Genomic DNA, 17,492 nt, shown 5'->3' with positions numbered 1-17,492 from the left:
GCTGCAGTAAGCCATGATCACACCACTGCACTCCAGCCTGAGTGACACAGCCAGATTCTGTCTCAAAAAAACAATAACCAAACAAAAAGATAGGCTGAAATCTAGGTCCCTTGCACCAAACAGCCAAGTTGTGAATGCAAAGCAAAAGTTCTTGAAGGAAATTTAAAGTGCTACTCCAGCGAATACACAACTGATAAAAAAGAGAAACAGCCTTAGTGCTGATATGGAGAAAGTTTTGTGGTCTGGATAGAAAATCAAACCACAACATTTCCTTAAGCAAAAGCCTAATCCAGAGCAAGGACCTAACTCTCTTCAATTTTATGTAAGCTGAGAGAGGTAAGGAAGCTACAGAAGAAATGTTGGAAGCTAGCAGAGATTAGTTCATGAGGCTTAAGCAAAGAAGCTGTCTCCATAACATAAAAGTGCAAGGTGAAGCAGCAAGTAATGGTGCAGAGGCTGCAGCAAATGGTTCAGCTAAGATCATTGATGGAGGTTACTATACCAAACAACGGATTTCCAGTTTAGGTGGAACAGCCTTCCACTGGGAAAACATGCCATCTAGGACTTTCATAGCTAGAGAGGAGAAGTCAACGCCTGGCTTCAAAGTCTCAAAGGACAGGCTGACTCTCTTGTTAGGGACTATTGCAGCTGGTGACTTTAAGTTAAAGCCAATGTTCACTTATCATTCTGAAAATCCTAGGCCCTTAAGAATTATGCCAAATCTATTCTGCCTGTGGTCCATAAATTAAACAAGGCCAGGGTCAGCACATCTGTTTACAGAATGGTTACTGAATATTTTAAGCCCACGGTGGAGACCTACTGCTCAGACAAAAAGACTTTTCAAACTATTACTCCTCATTGACAATGTACCTGGTCACCTAAGAGTTCCAATGGAGATGTGCAAGGAGACTAATGTTGTTTTCATACCTGCTAACAGGACATTCATTCTGCAGCCCATGGATTGAAGAGTAATTTCAAATTTCAAGTCTTATTATTATTTTGAAACAGGGTCTCACTCTGTCACCCAAGCTGGAGTACAGTGGCACACTCTTGGCTCACTGCAACCTCTGCCTCCTGGGCTCAAGCAATTCCTCCACCTCAGCCTCCTGGGTTTCTAGAACTACAGGTGTATGCCACCACACTAGGCTAATTTTCATATTGTTTATAGAGATGGGGTTTTGCCATGTTGCCCAGGCTGGTCTTGAACTCCTGAACTCAACTAATCCAATCACCTCAGCCTCCCAAAGTGCTGGTATTACAGGCTTGTGCCATTGCGCCCGGCCTAAGTCTTACTGAGAAAGACATTGTGTATGGCAATAGCTGCCATAGAGATTCCTCTGATGTATCTGGGCAATGTAAATTGAAACTTCCTGGAAAGGATGCACCATTTTTTTCTTTCTTTTTTTCCCCCACTCTGTTGCCCAGGCTGGAGTGCACCGTTGTTTTCTTTACTTTTTTTTTTTTTTTCCTCTGTTGCCCAGGCTGGAGTACAGTGGTGTGATCATAGCTCACTGCAGCCTCAAACTCCTGGGCTCAAGCGATCCTCCCACCTCATCCTCCTGACTAGCTAGGACTACAGGTGTGTGCCACTGTGCCTAGCCAATTTTTTATTTCATTTCCTGTTTTTCTTTCTTTCTTTCTTTCTTTCTTTCTTTCTTTCTTTCTTTCTTTCGAGACAGGGTTTTTGTGATCTTGACTCACTGCAGCCTCTACCTCCGAGGCTAACGCAATCCTCCCACCTTAGCCTCCTGAGTAGCTGCGACTACAAGCACATGCCAATATGCCCAGCTAATATCTATTTTTTGTAGAAATAGAGTCTCCCTATGTTGCCCAGGCTGATCTCAAACTCCTGGGCTCAAGTGATCCTCCCATCTCAGCCTCCCAAAGTGTTGGGATTACAGGTATGAGCCACTGCACCCATCTTATGTTTTTATAATTTCAACTTTTATTTTGATTCAGTGGGTACATGTGCAGATTTATTACATGGGTATACTGTGTGATGCCGAGGTTTGGGGTATGAACGATCCCATCACCCAGGTAGTGAGCATAGTACCCAATAGGTAGTTTTTCAGCCATTGTCCGTCTCCCATAGTAGTCCCCAGTGTCTGTTCTCATCTTCGTGTCCATGGGATTCACCATTCTTGATATCATTTGTGATTCATGGGAGGAGGTCAAGATAGTGAGGTTAACAGTTTGGAAGAAGTTGATTCTAACCCTCATGAATGACTGGGAAGGTTCAAGACTTCAGTGGAGGAAGTGACTGCAGAGGTGATGGAAATGGTAAGAAAACTAGAATTAGAAGTGGAACCTGAAGATGTGACTGAATTGCTACAATCTCATGATAAAATTTGAACAGACGAGAAATTGGTTCTTATAGTTGAGCAAAGAAAGTGGTTTTTCAAGATGGAAACTTCTTCTGGTGAAGATGCTGTGAACATTGTTGAAATGAAAACAGACGATTTAGAATATCACATAAATTTAGTTGATAAAGTAGCAGCAGAATTTGAGAGGATTGACTCGAATTTTCAAAGAAGTTCTACTGTGGGTAAAATGCTATCAAACAGCATCACATGCTACAGAGAAATCTTTCATGTAAAGGAGGGTCAATCAATGTGGCAAACTTCATTGTTTCAAAAAATTACCACAGCCACCCCAACCTTCAGAAACCACCACCCTGATCAGTCAAGCAGCCATCAATATCGAGGCAAAAAGATCTGAACGCTCGGATGATCATTAGCATTTTTAGCAATAAAGTATTTCCTAATTAAGGTGTGTACATTTTTTAGACATAATGCTATTGCTTACTTAATAGACTACAGTATAGTGTATTACTTTTATATGCACTGGAAAACAAAAGAGTTTGTGTGACCTGCTTTATTGTAACACTTACTTCATTGAGGTGGTCTGGAACTGAACACATAATATCTCTGAGGCATGCCTGTACTATACTATTTTAAATATATTCCCAACAGATGAACTTTCAGGTTGCTGTTTTTTATCAAGACATAACCATTGATTATTTTGATCTAGAAAGTTTGCTCTGGGGAATCAATTTATGTACTAAAGCTACAGAAGGTGGTGAAGAGGTGGAAAAAGTGGAGTCTAATCATATCACTCAAACATTTTCATTCACATCTATATTTCCATTTATCTCCTGACCCAAAAATGCTAGGTAAACAAGTTAATTAGAATCAAATAGTCCGTCTATAAAGAAGGGCTGGAAGCCAAGTGCAGGGGATTCCTTATGCACATGCAATTGCGTGACCCTGTCAGAGAGCCATTTCTTCTGGTTACAGTCTTAAGGAACAAAACTCAACATGTTTTGACAAGGTTAAATATGAATTTATTAGCTCAGATGTAGCATTTGGTTAGATGTGGCCTGGGTCACTGGTCTCCAGAAAGAGGTAGGAAAAATAATTTATTTAGGCTGCAAAAAAAAAAAGAACTTATGTTCATGATTTTTATGTTAACCTGTTAAATCTTAAATTTTCTACTCTAGCACATCTTTTTAATGTATGTAAAATATTCATTGATATGGTTTGGCTGCGTCCTCACCCAAATCTCATCTTGAATTGTAGCTCCCATAATCCCCACACGTCAAGGGAGGGACCCGGTGGGAGGTAATTGAATCATGGGGGCAGGTTTTTCCCATGCTGTTCTCATGATAGTGAATAAGTTTCATGAGATCTGATGGTTTTATAAAGGACAGATACCCCACACACACTCTCTTGCCTGACACCATGTAAGACGTGTCTTTGCTCCTCCTTCACCTTTCACCATGATTGTGAGGCCTCCTCAGCCACATGGAACTGTGAGTCCATTAAACCTATTTTTTGTCTTTTTTTTTTTTTTTTTTTTGAGGCAGAGTTTTGCTCTTCTTGCCCAGGCTGGAGTGCAATGGCACGATCTCAGCTCACTGCAACCTCCGCCTCCTGGGTTCAAGCGATTCTCCTGCCTCAACCTCCCAAGTAGCTGGGATTACAGGCATGCATGCCAGGCTAATTTTGTATTTTTAATAGAGACAGAGTTTCTCCATGTTGGTCAGGCTGGTCTCAAACTCCCGACCTCAGGTGATCCACCGGCCTCAGCCTCCCAAAGTGCTGGGATTACAGGCTTGAGCCACCGCGCCTGGCCAAACCTCTTTTTCTTTTAAATTACCCAGTCTCGGGTATTTCTTCATAGCAGTATGAAAATGCACTAATACATTCATGCACTAGTACATAATAATAATGAATAATAATTTATACACACACATATATTAGCATGCAAGTGGAGGGTGAGCATAATGTGTACAAATGTTATATTTTCTAACGTACTAATTTTTTAAGCCAATGAGTGATTAATGAAAACAGTATGGAGCTTAGAACTTTAGATTTCTGTTGTTGATTGAGATTGGAGAGTGGCTGGAGCTGGAAGTTCTATGAAGTATGGCTGGAGCATGACTTTGGTCTAATACTTGGCGTAAGAGTGGGAGATATTGGCCAAGCTGAATCCTAGGAAGGTGAATGGAGCCCCTAGTTTGGTACAGCATAAGATATAGATGATTAGACCAGAGAAGGTGACTGGGCCAAAAGGTTGAGATTGTCTGAGAGAAGCAAGTATCCAGGGTATGCTAAACTACAATCAAATGGGTAATGTTTTATGGAAGATTTGCAGATGTAGCCTAAGAGAGTCAAAGTGGAAGGAACCTAAGGAGTCTAGAACACTTGAGAAGAGAGTGAGAGAGGTGAGAGCCTAGGAGTCTCCCAAGAGCACATATTTGCCATGCCCATTCGTCTATCATCCTAGCCAGTAACCTGGTAGCTTCTTGCAGTAACAGGACACAGGACAGATAGGTTTCAATAGCGAGTGGTAGGGGGGAGTCTGGCTTGCATGGGGTATGAATGAAAGTCCTAGAAGCTTGAATGAGATAGCCAAATATAAGATAAGAGCACCCTAAAATTACCCCCTCACCACCAGTTTTGCAGAGGGTCGATTCTGCCTAAACATAGTGTCTACTTCATGGCCAATTGTGGCAGATATAGACATTCTATGATAAAAGGCTATCCTGAAGACATTGAGTTTCTTCTGTCTCCCCCAAAAGAAAAATAAACATGTGAGAAGAATAATAAAATTAGAAAAAAAAAACAAGTTAGAAGCATTTTTAGCTAGTATGTTCCTCTTTTTTTGAATGGAATACAAAGACATTTCATTTTCATCTTTTTTATATAGTGAACTATTAAATTTCTTTGGTAATAAATGAGAAAAAAAGAGGAAAGAAAAGATATGGGCTGTGATGAGTACTGGGTTCTATTTGTCTTTCTGATAATGTGAATTTAAAACAGTTAAATCACACTTACGCCACTACAAAAATTAGTACTAGTAACCTTTTGGAGATTATAAAATACAATATACCCAGTGGACATAAACATGTTCAAAAGGTTTTTTCCTGCAGGTCAATTTTTCCTCCCATAAATAGAGACAAAGTGAACATATGATTGGGTTGATAATTCTGTTGTGTATTGCAATTCGCCCAGCTTCTTGTCATCCACAGAAATGAAGAAGACAGGCATTAGATTTTACTTGTCATGTGATATTAGTAGCCAGATGTTTTAATGGCAGCTTATTTGAGGTCCATCAATCCTTTGAATATGTGTAGAAAAGCGTGGCCATTGTTTCTCACCTGCCCACATCTGAACACATTCAGATACCATGGAAACCATAAAGGAAGAAAAAAAAATACTTTTTCCAAGATTCATTGATTGGGATGTTTAAGTGTCCTTTCTTTCATACAGCCAGGGGTGTGATAATGTGCTAGGGCCTGCTGTGTTTTCTGGCATGAGCTCCATCTCTGAGGGTCCTGAGAAAGACAGTGGATGGATCCTGGAGTCCTCTTGAAAGGGGAAGGTGGTCCCATTGAGTGGAACATGTGTGTCTCAAATCCTGGAGGTAGGGGCAGAGGAATAGCAGGGGTAGGGACAGGGAAATAGCAGTTGAACATGGCCAGGCAATGTTCACCACAGCTGTAGGAGCACTTGGCGGTAGGTTGAAGTCATTGGCAGATGCATCTGCTGCTGCAGAAGGAGGAAGAGCTCCCGGCAGTACTGGAATCAGCTCTAGCTGGATCCCCAGGTCTGGGGTTCTGTCATTTTCCTTTCCTCTGGCTGCCTGGGATCTTCCCCACTTTACACTTAGTCTGCAGCCATTGACGATCAACTTATTAAAGGACTTCTCTGCAGCCACTTGTGCAGCCTGCCCTGTGGAAGCCTGGATGAAAGCACACCGTTGTCTCTGCACAACAGGGATTGTCCAGATCTCTCTAAATAGGTAGAGATTATTTCTTAAGATCTGTCTCAGTAATGGTATCACCCGGATCACCAGCATCTAGTGTGGGGATAGTCTTGTCCTCTGGGAGTTCCAGATGAGGAGTGGCTGAAGCCTACTATAGAAGCTTATCTGCTACAGGGTCATTGACTGTATAATATCAGTCTTTAATATCTGATCAGCAAGGGAATCATGTGGACCTGTAGGCTTCTCTATCAAAACTCCTCTTCTCTCTTACCCTCTCCCTTCACCCAGAAGGAGCAAATGTGGGGCTTATTCTTTAAGTAATAGGGTATGGTCCAGGCCAGTTTGTCTAGCACGTCACTGGTGGATGTGGCTTTCCCCAGCAGGCCAACTGGCTGTCTTCCATTAGAGTTAGAAATCCCTCTCTCCACATTCTGCATGTAGTACTCTTCTCTTCTCTGACATCTTCATGACTTTGGCATGTCATCTTTTTTTTTTTTTTTTTTTTGAGATGGAGTCTCGCTCTGTCACCCAGGCTAGAGTGCAGTGACACAATCTCAGCTCACTGCAAGCTCCACCTCCCAGGTTCACGCCATTCTTCTGCCTCAGCCTCCTGAGTAGCTGGGACTACAGGCACCCACCACCACGCCCGGCTAATTTTTTGTATTTTTAGTAGAGACGGGGTTTCATCATGTTAGCCAGGCTGGTCTCGATCTCCTGACCTTGTGATCCGCCCGCCTCAGCCTCCCAAAGTGCTGGGATTACAGGCATGAGCCACCACGCCTGGCCAGCATGTCCTCTTTTAAAGACAACTCAGCATCACAAACCTAGGTGGGCAGGCCATGCTCCAGGTCTAAGAGGCAGGTCTGACAGACATACTTCAGTCTTCTGCAGGTTCGACATACTTTATTTTTCTTGAAATGCATGTGGGCCCCAGGGCACCAGCAAAACATTGTGAATGGCCTGGCACAGATTTCGCATTTTTCTCATACTTTTCTTTGGTCATTCAGATATATGGGTTTCCTCTAAGACATGTGTGATACAGAATGGAGAAGTATGCATCTTCCCAGTGTTTTCCTGTTTAAAGTGTTGAAACCAAGACAGGTCACCATCTTGAGGGGGTCTTGAGGTAGTGGTAGGTTTTGGGTGGGAGAGAGAACCACCATGATCCTGTCAAGCCCAGCTCTTCTTTGTTCTCCTGTTCTTGATGCTCCGGGCAATTGCCTTTGACAGTATATGATTCTCCTTTCTTGATTCAAGGTGAAACTCACTTCTTAGGAATCCCCATTCTTGGAGAAAACTCTGGATTTCCTGGTCTCTCCAAGGACTGGCCTGTAATACCAGGGCTTTGGTAGCCTGAGGCAGGAGGATTGCTTGAGGTCAGGAGTTCAAAACCACCAGGGCAACACAGTGAGATCCCATCTTAAATTCATGCTTTTCTGCTAGAATACTGAGATAAATAACCTGGAAGCTGGAAGTCCAGTTTCTTCACAAGTATCTTTATCCAGTGGCCAAGTAACTTCCCTGTAATCTCAGCACTTTGGGAAGCCAAGGCAGAAGGATCACTTGGGATCAGGAGTTTGATACCAGTGTGGATACCATAGGGAGACCTGGTCTCTTCAGACAGCGAGCATGGCCAGGGCAGCCAGTCTCACCCTGTAATTGTGACATTTTGTCTTCATGAAATGCCAGCTTGCTGACTTGTGCCGACATTTTATTTCTCACAGAGCAGCAAGAGGCCAGGACCCTTTCACAGTCTGCGTGGGGTTGCCATGGTTATGCTCACCCTCCACTTGTATGTTTCCTGAATTATGGGACACCAAGTTTATGCAAACCATAAAAATAAATTCTTCTTCCCTAGATGTTCAAGTTTAAAATATCTCCTTTCCAATACATCTTATACGTATGATGTGCACAGCTCCCACTGTGGCCCTCATCCAGCCAAATTCAATGCTGAAGTTGATTGTTATTACTGAGAACAAAATAAAATGGCGTAGAATGTAAATTGGCTGCTGAAGGTGATGTTGAAGCAGGAGGCAGTGTCTCCATGGGACAGTGAGTTCATGATGAGTGACAGTACGGATGATCCCCAAAGACACAGTGGGAAGGTGACACAGGGGATCATGAAGAGCTCTCAAGATAGAGTGGACTTTGTAGTCCTGCCCACCCCACCCCATACAAATGAGACAATAAAAATGAGTTTTCTCAAGACAGAAAGACGGCATCCCCATCCTGATGAGGCATCTGCTCGCATGTTCTCCTTAGGAAGGATCCGAGCAGCTGGAAGCCAGCCACTGTTTCTGAGGGCTTTTTTCCAAATATGTGAGGCTCTCTCTGAATTCTGACTGAACTTTCCCCATCTCTCCCCAAAATATGCTCTCTCAGCTCAAAAGTTTGACAAGATCAAATCACCCGAGCTATTTAAACATCCTTCTTTGGATAACACCTTCCAAGACAGCTAACAATTGTAGCTTGTTTAGACTCCCTTCCCATTCCCCTCACCACACACACACACACACATGCACACACACACACACACACACACACACATGCACACACACACACACACACACACACACACACACACATGCACACACACACACACACACACACACACTAGAAGCCAGGAAAATTCATCTTTCTCCTTAAGCCACCCCTCCTCACCATCTAAATGCCAAGCTGACTTAGAGTCAACTTCTAGATTTGGGATTGTTACCTTCTTCCTTAATCTCATAACAGCAGCCTCTCAGTGGTCAAGCTAAATCCATTTAGCTTATGTCTGACTTGTGGATCTTCTCAGGTGGAAAAAATTTTTTAAATAATTCTCATTCTTTAGAACAACTGCTAATAATAAGAAAAACTAATGAGCATTCATAAGCTGTTATAAGGCACAGTTACTGTTCTATGCATTATTCATTTATGCAAACTGTTGTAAAGGTACCAAATTCACTGTGCAACTGGGCTGGAAAAGTCCCTGAACTCAAGATGGCATTGGTATGCACATTTCTGAGGCTTGGTTCTGTTTAACATTTTCATCAGTGACCTGCTTAAAGGAGCAGAGAGCAAGCTCATTAAGTTCCTAGATGGGAGGGATGACTAGAACATTAAAGAACAGGATTAGAATTTCCCCAGCCCTTGCCAAATTAGCAAAACTGTTAGAGTCCAATATGTTCATCAGGGAGGCAGAGTAAAGTAAGCTGCCCAAATGCAAGCTGAGTGGTTGGCGGTTATTGAGCAACTGAAAAGAATATGGATGCAAAAATAGACACGTAATGGAAAATGAACTAGTCCAGGGGAACCACTGGTGTTCACTGGGGCCTCTGCATGCCCTTAAAATAGATTCAGATCCCCAGCCTATGAATTGGCCTTCCCCAAGATTTCTAAGAATGCCAGGGAGCTTTTCTTTCCCATGGTCACCTCTAGCTTCAGTTCCTGGTTCCACCTAATTAGCCTGGTTTTTGGTTCATTTCACTGTCCTGTCTTAGTCACCGTGTTACAAACCATGTTGTCCCAGACATTAAAAACCATTTCCCTCCCATGAGCAGATAACAGCTTCCTGCAGAAGGGCCCTTCTATCTCTTTGGCTGTCTTGGCTCTTGTTCAACTCTTCCAATTAAACTTCTACCCCAAGGAGCTTAACAAGGTAGTTTCCTAAATATAGACAGTTCTTTTCCTAAGAGGAACTCTGAAACCAGCTGTTGAGACAATTACAGACACCTGTGTCCCCTAGCAAAGATGAGCATGACCAAGTCATGAGCTAATAGTGCTATAGTCAGGCGACGGCAAATTCTGTGAAGTGGCAGGGAGTAAATATCTTTGGTCTCTTGCAATTACTCAACTCTGGTTACTGGTTATATAGCATGAAAGCATTCTTACACAATACATGTAAATAGATGGCAAAGTCAAGGTCCTGGAGTGGCCCATAGTTGCCAACTCCTGCTAGGCTCAACTTCAGAATCTGTGACTTTCCAGAAGTCTTAACAACCATCTTGTCCAACCAGCTCATTTTACACTGGCAGAAACCAGGACCCAGAAAGTAGAGTGACATTTGTGCAAGTTCACAAGATAATTAAGCCTGAGTTGAAACTTCAAACAGGAAGCTCAATTTCCAGGCCAGCACTCTTTCCACTGAACCATCATCAAGCTATTTCCAGAAGGTTCTGCAGATCCCTGCTTTAATTAGCAGAGCCTTTGCTAGAAATTTTCCCACTTAACATTTGGTGCCATGCATTAGTTGTATTATGTGTAGTACACAGGAATATCATTTGGTAGCCTCCCTAGGACCCAAGATGAATGCGTGACTAAAGATTTGGGTGAGGTTGTGTCTACCTCTTAAGGACAGTCTGAAAAAACCAGAAGAGGGCAGAATAGATTAGAAAGGAAAGCTATGCACAAAGTTCAAATGATATAGTTTTATTTTGTTAATTAAAGGTGACATAAAATTTTCACGTACCAAGAGGAACGTTTTAAGGAGGAGCAGTTGCCTTTCATCTCCTATTAAAATAAAAAGAGCAAGACTGGAGGGTAGGTTAGATCACAGAAAAAACCTGCCAGAGGTAGCTCTGTTACGTGCAAGAACTGCAGGCCAGAGGAAGTCACCGAATTCTCTTAATAGCCAGATCTGAGAGTTGCATCTTCTGGGAAGTGTTAGGAGGGAGAGAAATAGACTGAGATGATGACTCTCAAAATCCTTTCTCTCTCTTTAAGTTCCCTGAAAGCTGCAGGAAAGAACCCTTCTGTGAGCCAGCAGGGATGCATTGAATCATTACTCTTAATGAGAACAGGACAGTTTTTTTAAGAAAGTTGCGAAGGGCGTAACATGAAGTGGATACTTGGGAAAAATAATTGTGCAGATTTCAAAGGAGTGCCCCAAATGATGCTCACTTCCATTGACAAGATTCTGGGGTAACTGATTGAAAACCCTCTGTTCAGGGTCAGAAGCTTGTAGCCCCTTCCAAATATTTGTGTGTGGACTTGCTTGATCCCTCTATCTCAGTAGAGGCCAGAGGGTTCTTAATGTGCATGGTCATTGATCTTTAATTCAAAGACCCAGTAGCTTGAGCCTATTCCTCCTTGGAAGTCAGGGCCAAGTGTTTATGAGAATTTTTACTACCTTTGATAAAGATAAATCCTAGTGTACATCTTGTTACCAATTAAAAACAGTACAATCTGTTCAAATATTATTTCTGTACAGCACATTTCATGAAGCTATCCCACAGGATTGTTTATCTCAAGCTACAACTTTCAGACCCTATTTTTCCAAATGACAAATTCCTCATGATTATTATTTTTTATTATTTTAATTTTTTTCCAGATGATCCAGGAACATGCACATCTTGCGCTATGGGGTATTACAGGTAAGTCTGGTCTTCCTTTTCATGGCACTAACTTTTCTGCAGTTTAAGCATTACTGACTTAATCCTCAATCCAGTGATAAAAGCAAAGTGTCCCTGCAGCCCGAAGCAACTCTGTCCTGTCAGGCTATTTATGAGCAATTCTTGGATTTAGCAATAAGAGCCCAGCTGTTTCCTTGCCTCGAAAGGAGGCCATCTCTTTCTTGATCCTGGAAGTCATCTAGCCTAACACTGGTGTCTAGGAATCCCGCCATGGGTTACCAAGATTCAGATCTTGCTGTTCATGGGCAGACCTTAATAATATACCTGGTCCTAAGTAAGCTGTTTGCAAACGTCTGCATGAATACCTTGTCCTTAACCAGAGTGAAGGCTCCAGGGTGAAGCCAGGTGCTATATTAGCTCTTAATCATCCCCTAGGTAACAAGAGACACAGACCACTAGGTTAAATGAAACAGAGGTAACTATCACCCCCAACGTACTCTAAAAACAATCCATGAAATCAAAAATGGCATGTTTCAGTATCGCCTCCTCTTCCTAGTCTAGCCTCCCTTCAAGCACACACTGTTGACTGTCCTAGAAGGAAAACTAAAGAGAAAGGAGCTGCAAAGGAAAGGAAGTCTGTGGGTAATGCACGGGCTGCATAATCCCTCCCTGTCCTCCTAAGAACTCAGGAGTTTTGTGATATACAAACTCTCACGACTATTTCATCTCTCGATCATTTTATTAAGATTGTCAGAGACACAAGGAGGATGTTAATCTCCTGAAGAGAAAGCTGAAGCTCAGAGAGGGGCAAGGTTTTATTCCGGTTGCACCACAGCTAGTGACAGGTCTACATTTGGGACATTTGGGCTTTGGCGGGTCACCTCCTCTTGTCACCACATTGCCTTTTCCCTCCATCCATGGAATTGGACAAAGCAATGTGGTGACAAGAGGAGGCGACCCACCTGTCCAAAAACAAATACACCTGAAATGTGGTAATAGGTAAGAAGTAAAAGGAGCGAGGAGGATGGGAGAGAAAGGGAAGCCCAACAAGCTGAAACATACTAAAAATGCTCAGTTAACCTTATCAGTTCTTAGCCTTATGGTTTTAATCTAACTTTTCCAGAATAGCCTGCCATTCTCTACATTGACTATGTCTCACATCACTGCACTCCTGACCCACGCTGTTTTTTTGTGTTTTTTTGTTTGTTTGATTGTTTTTAAGACAGAGTCTCACTCTGTGGCCCAGGCTGGAGTGCAGTGGCACGATGTCAGCTCAGTGCAACCTCTGCCTCCCAAGTTCAAGCGATTCTTGTGCTTCAGCCTCCCTAGTAGCTGGGATTATAGGTGTACACCACCATGCCTGGCTAGTTTTTGTATTTTTAGCAGAGACAGGGTTTCGCCATGTTGGCCAGGCTCTGTTAAACTTTGTCAAACATCCTCTGTTAAACGTTGGAGCCAAACCTGGCCGCCTCTTCAGCTCACCACTACTCGCTAATGAGTATGTTTCATAAAACCCTCTGAAAAACAGATACCCTGGAAGAACATGCTCCAATATCACTAAGGGTACAACATGAGATATTTGTTTCAAGAAATAAACATATATAATCTTTGAAAACATTTAGCAATTTTGAATACAGCTAGTGAAATGCCATACAATAGATGTTGTTGCTGGGCGTGTTGGCTCACACCTGTAATCCCAACACTTTGGGAGGCCAAGGTGGGTGGATCACCTGAGGTCAGGAGTTTGGGACCAGCCTAGCCAACATGGGGAAACCCCATCTCTACTAAAAATACAAAAATTAGCCGAGTGTGGTGGCGCGCATCTGTAATCCCAGCTACTCAGGAAGCTGAGGCAAGAGAATCGCTTGAACCCAGGAGGAGGGGGTGGCAGTGAGCCAAGATCACGCCATTGCACTGCAGCCTCAGTGACAGGGAGACTTAGTCTCAAAAAAAAAATAGTTGTTAAGGAAGATATGCAAAGGTTTCCCCTGATATCATGCTGATGCTTTGAAATTCATCAAAGGCAGGGGTCAATTTCACTCCACTCCCCCTTCAGGTGAGCCTGCAATTCAGTGGAGTCTGAATTACAACATTTTACTGTATAATGAGAATAACAGATAATGTACATAAAAAATATTTATAAATAAAAGCTAAGCTACTTCGCTACTATTGTTAATAATCTGGTTATAGACATTTTAGTAAGCTGCTTAGACTCGACACCAAGCTGTTTCAGGCCTCGGTGCCAGTTGCTATGTGATAAATCACACAAGCAACCTTTTCACAAAGACTTTGGTTAAAATCCCAGTCCCACCGTTAGCTAGCTGTGTGATTTTGAGCACTTAACCTTGAGCTCCAGTTCCCTTATCTAGAAATTAAAGATACATGATATCTACCATATGAGATTTGTGGAGATTTAGATGAGCTAATACTTGACACATAATCAGTACTCTATAAATAAGTATCAGTACCCCTTCCTTCTCCCCAGCCTTCTCCCAGCTGCCCTGATAAAGAGTCCTTGGAGGTCCAGAAGGAGGTGGTTATTGACTTGGGTTGAGGGGGGCATAACAGACCAAGCCTGAAATTCAGTTAGCCACTCCTGTTGAAAATGCTGCACAGGCTGGGCGTGATGGCTCACGCCTGTAATTCCAACACTTTGGAAGGCAGAAGTGGGCGAATCACCTGAGGCCAGGAGTTTGAGACCAGCCTGGGCAACATGGCGAAACCCTCTCTCTAGAAAAGAATACAAAAATTAACCAGGCATGGTGGTGTGCACCTGTAATCCCAGCTACTCAAGAGGCTGAGGCAAGAGAATCACTTGAACCCAGGAGACAGAAGTTGCAGTGAGCGGAGATCAACCACTGCGCTCCAGCCTGGGTGACAAGAGCAAAACTCCATCTCAAACAAAACAAAACAAAACAAAAAACTCTGCATAGACATATATAAGGAGATTAGATTACGGTGGTGAAGAGAAATACATCAACATATATCATGAAAGAAATGATGTCTTCTTCCTCTAGGTTTGATCACCATTGTTATAAAACCTGTCCTGAGAAGACCTACAGTGAGGAAGTGGAATGCAAGGCATGTGATAGTAACTGTGGCAGCTGTGACCAGAATGGGTGTTACTGGTGTGAAGAGGGCTTCTTTCTCTTGGGTAAGTTAGAAAATGGCACCGTCCAAGGTAAGAACCAGGCACTGGAGCTCCACACAGTCGGGGCCACAGGAGCGCACATGTGATTGGTTTCAGAGTCACCAATCTGAATCTCTGAATCTGAATCTCCTTGGCACCTCTGGCCCAAGGAAAAATTTTAATTTGGTTTAGAAATAAACATTAGCCAAACCACCTCCTTTTGCTTTTATTACTGAGGCATGGTTCCACTAATTAATCTCAAATATCTCCAAGCTGATGGAGAAACAAGGCTGAATTGGATGGAGATAGAGAGTGGGGACCTGAAGATGAATGTTTTGGCCTTGAAGTCACCTGGCATATTGAGAACTCTGACCCTTGTCTTGAGACTTAATCCATTTTATACATCTCCGTGCACTATAAGAATCTAACAAGATCCCTTGCCTTAGGTTTTGGTCAGCTCACTGACTGATGGAAATTGATAGTTAAGAAAGAAATACAGTGTGACTCTTCCAGCTGAAGAAGATAATAGCCCAATGCACTTGAGTGTTTGGGGGAGAAAGAATGAGAAAGACAGCCCACAATGATCTTCAGTGTTTCTCTACACAGAGATTTATTTTATTTGTAGTTTTTCAAGGCCTCAAGGATTCTGTATCCGATGCTCTTAACCCTTTAATGGCCAGTGTAAATTCCCAGTTGAAAGAAGACTTAGGTAAACTGTTGGATTTTTATTTTTTTTAGATGGAGTCTCACTCTTGTCACCCAGGTTGGAGTGCAGTGGCTCAATCTCAGCTCACTGCAACCTCTGTTGGCCAGGCTGGTCTCAAACACCTGACCGCAGGTGATCCGCCCACCTCAGCCTCCCAAAGTGCTTGGATTACAAGCATGAGTCACCTGGCCTGACCTGGATTTATTAAAACACATTTCTTGGTTGAAATAAGCTAAAGCCATCTTCGTTTCTTTGAAAACAAATGCAAAGGCTGGACACACTGGCCTGGCCAACATGGTGAAACCCCATCTCTACTAAAAATATATAAGCCGTGCGTGGTGACACATACCTGTAGTCCCGGCTACTCAAGAGGCTGAGGCAGGAGAATTGCTTGAACCCGGGAGGTGGAGGATGTAGTGAGCCGAGATCGTGCCACTGCACTCTAGCCTGGGCAACAGAGAGAGACTCCATCTCAAAAATAATAATAAAAACAAATGCAAAGAAAAATGTCCCTAAAATTTCCTCCAGCCTCTTTAGAACTTGGCCTTGCAAAGATCACCAAAGCCTTCATGCTTTTTCTCTGTGTTCTCACATAGGTGGCAGTTGTGTGAGGAAATGTGGCCCTGGATTCTATGGTGACCAAAAAATGGGAGAATGTGAGCCCTGCCACCAAGCGTGCGAAACCTGCACAGGCCCCGCCCATGATCAGTGCAGCAGCTGCCGGGAAGGACTGCAGCTGCTGCGTGGGGTGTGCGTGCATGCCACCCAGACCCAGGAGGAGGGCAAATTCTGGAATGGTATGTGCCTCCCAAAAAGAGATCACAGGGATCTGCTTCCCTCCTTCTATAATTCTGGTTTTTTTAGTTATCCAGGAGAGAAAGGCTGTGCAGAAAAACAAGAGTTTGGAGTGAGAATCAAGTTGGGATCGTTCCTGAGTCTCTCTGATGCTTGTAGTAGGAGTGGGTAGGAAGCTGAGGTTGGCATTCAGCCAGCAGGGAGAGCCCAAAGGGCAATTTATGATTCATCTACCCGCTTGAGTTTCTACCTGGGTGAAGCAGGCCCCGAAGCAAGTGAAGAGAGTCACGGAGGGAAATGGCCCCGGTATCATTTTCTCAGAAATTTCGGAGTCACTTCTATCACAGGCATGTCCTATGTCCTTATTACATGTCCTTTTTACAGTAAAGGAAAATTTTACCTGTAGGGTAGCCTTTTCCAATTAGACAAGCAAGGACTGCTCAAATGTATTAGATTTTATGCTAAAAACAGATGGTCTCTGTGGCTGCGTTATTAGAGCTCACCATCATTCAAGCTTGCCTTTAAAAGTTGCTCTTCCCAGTTGCAGACAGGGAGAGAGTGAAGCTTCTGAGGAGGGAGGAGAGGGGACAGGTGTGGGAGCTTGGAATCCAACAGCAAAGCCCTGCAGGTGCTCATTCCTCCCTGAGTCTTTAGAACACGCCTCCTCACAGTTGAGACTGTTATAGGCTTCCTTGCAAGGTAATTACAAACTTTCAGCGACCCCTCCGTGTCTGAGGTGGTTACAAAAAAAAAACCCTCTTCCTGTTGGAAAAATCTGACTCGTGTTCTATGCAGAGACAGTCACAAAAACAGGAGCTGCTCTTCATTTGATTTGGAGGCAAGAATTTGTTCAAAGGGTCACTTCGGTGCAAAGGCAACAGCAGCCGAAGAGAGGGCTGTACAGGAGGAGTGTGCTAAGGGCTCGAGGGAGTGACAGCTCTGGTTTTTGCTGGGCTGGAGAGAAGGCACGTCCATGGCTGCTGTCTACTACGGCAGTTTTACACATGTGACTTCAAGGAAGAGCAGCTCAGAGACCGTGGAAAACCCAGCAGCCAAAAGCCACGGAGAACACGGGCCCTATTTCAGAGGCAGAGCCGAGAAGATTATTCAGTCCAGATTGGGATATCTTCTGTGAGTTACAGCTGAAGCAAAATGCTGAAAATGAGTTTGTCTGGCATTCAGGTATTTAAGAGGCAGCGCAAGCCAAAAGGAAAATGGTCTGGTGCTGTGTTTCTAGCTGAACATCTGTATTTTATCT

At 43.3% G+C, this 17,492-nt stretch overlaps 1 protein-coding gene and 1 pseudogene across 2 annotated transcripts in view; one reads left to right on the top strand and one right to left on the bottom strand.

Moving 5' to 3' along the window:
- Positions 1 to 17,492, top strand: part of PCSK5 (proprotein convertase subtilisin/kexin type 5) — a 471,035-nt gene that overhangs the window by 390,502 nt on the left and 63,041 nt on the right. For both annotated transcript variants that reach the window (XM_055272213.1, XM_055272212.1), the window contains exons 25-27: positions 11,582 to 11,624; positions 14,621 to 14,757; positions 16,036 to 16,236. In XM_055272213.1, the coding sequence (XP_055128188.1) occupies positions 11,582 to 11,624; positions 14,621 to 14,757; positions 16,036 to 16,236 (381 nt within the window). The remainder of the gene's footprint in view (positions 1 to 11,581; positions 11,625 to 14,620; positions 14,758 to 16,035; positions 16,237 to 17,492) is intronic.
- LOC129479304 (pre-mRNA-splicing factor RBM22-like) lies at positions 5,794 to 7,379 on the bottom strand (annotated as a pseudogene).

The sequence above is a fragment of the Symphalangus syndactylus genome, chromosome 3, assembly GCF_028878055.3.
Source record: "Symphalangus syndactylus isolate Jambi chromosome 3, NHGRI_mSymSyn1-v2.1_pri, whole genome shotgun sequence".
In the NCBI taxonomy this organism is placed as follows: Eukaryota; Metazoa; Chordata; class Mammalia; order Primates; family Hylobatidae; genus Symphalangus; species Symphalangus syndactylus.
This window is presented reverse-complemented; position numbering and strand designations above follow the sequence as displayed.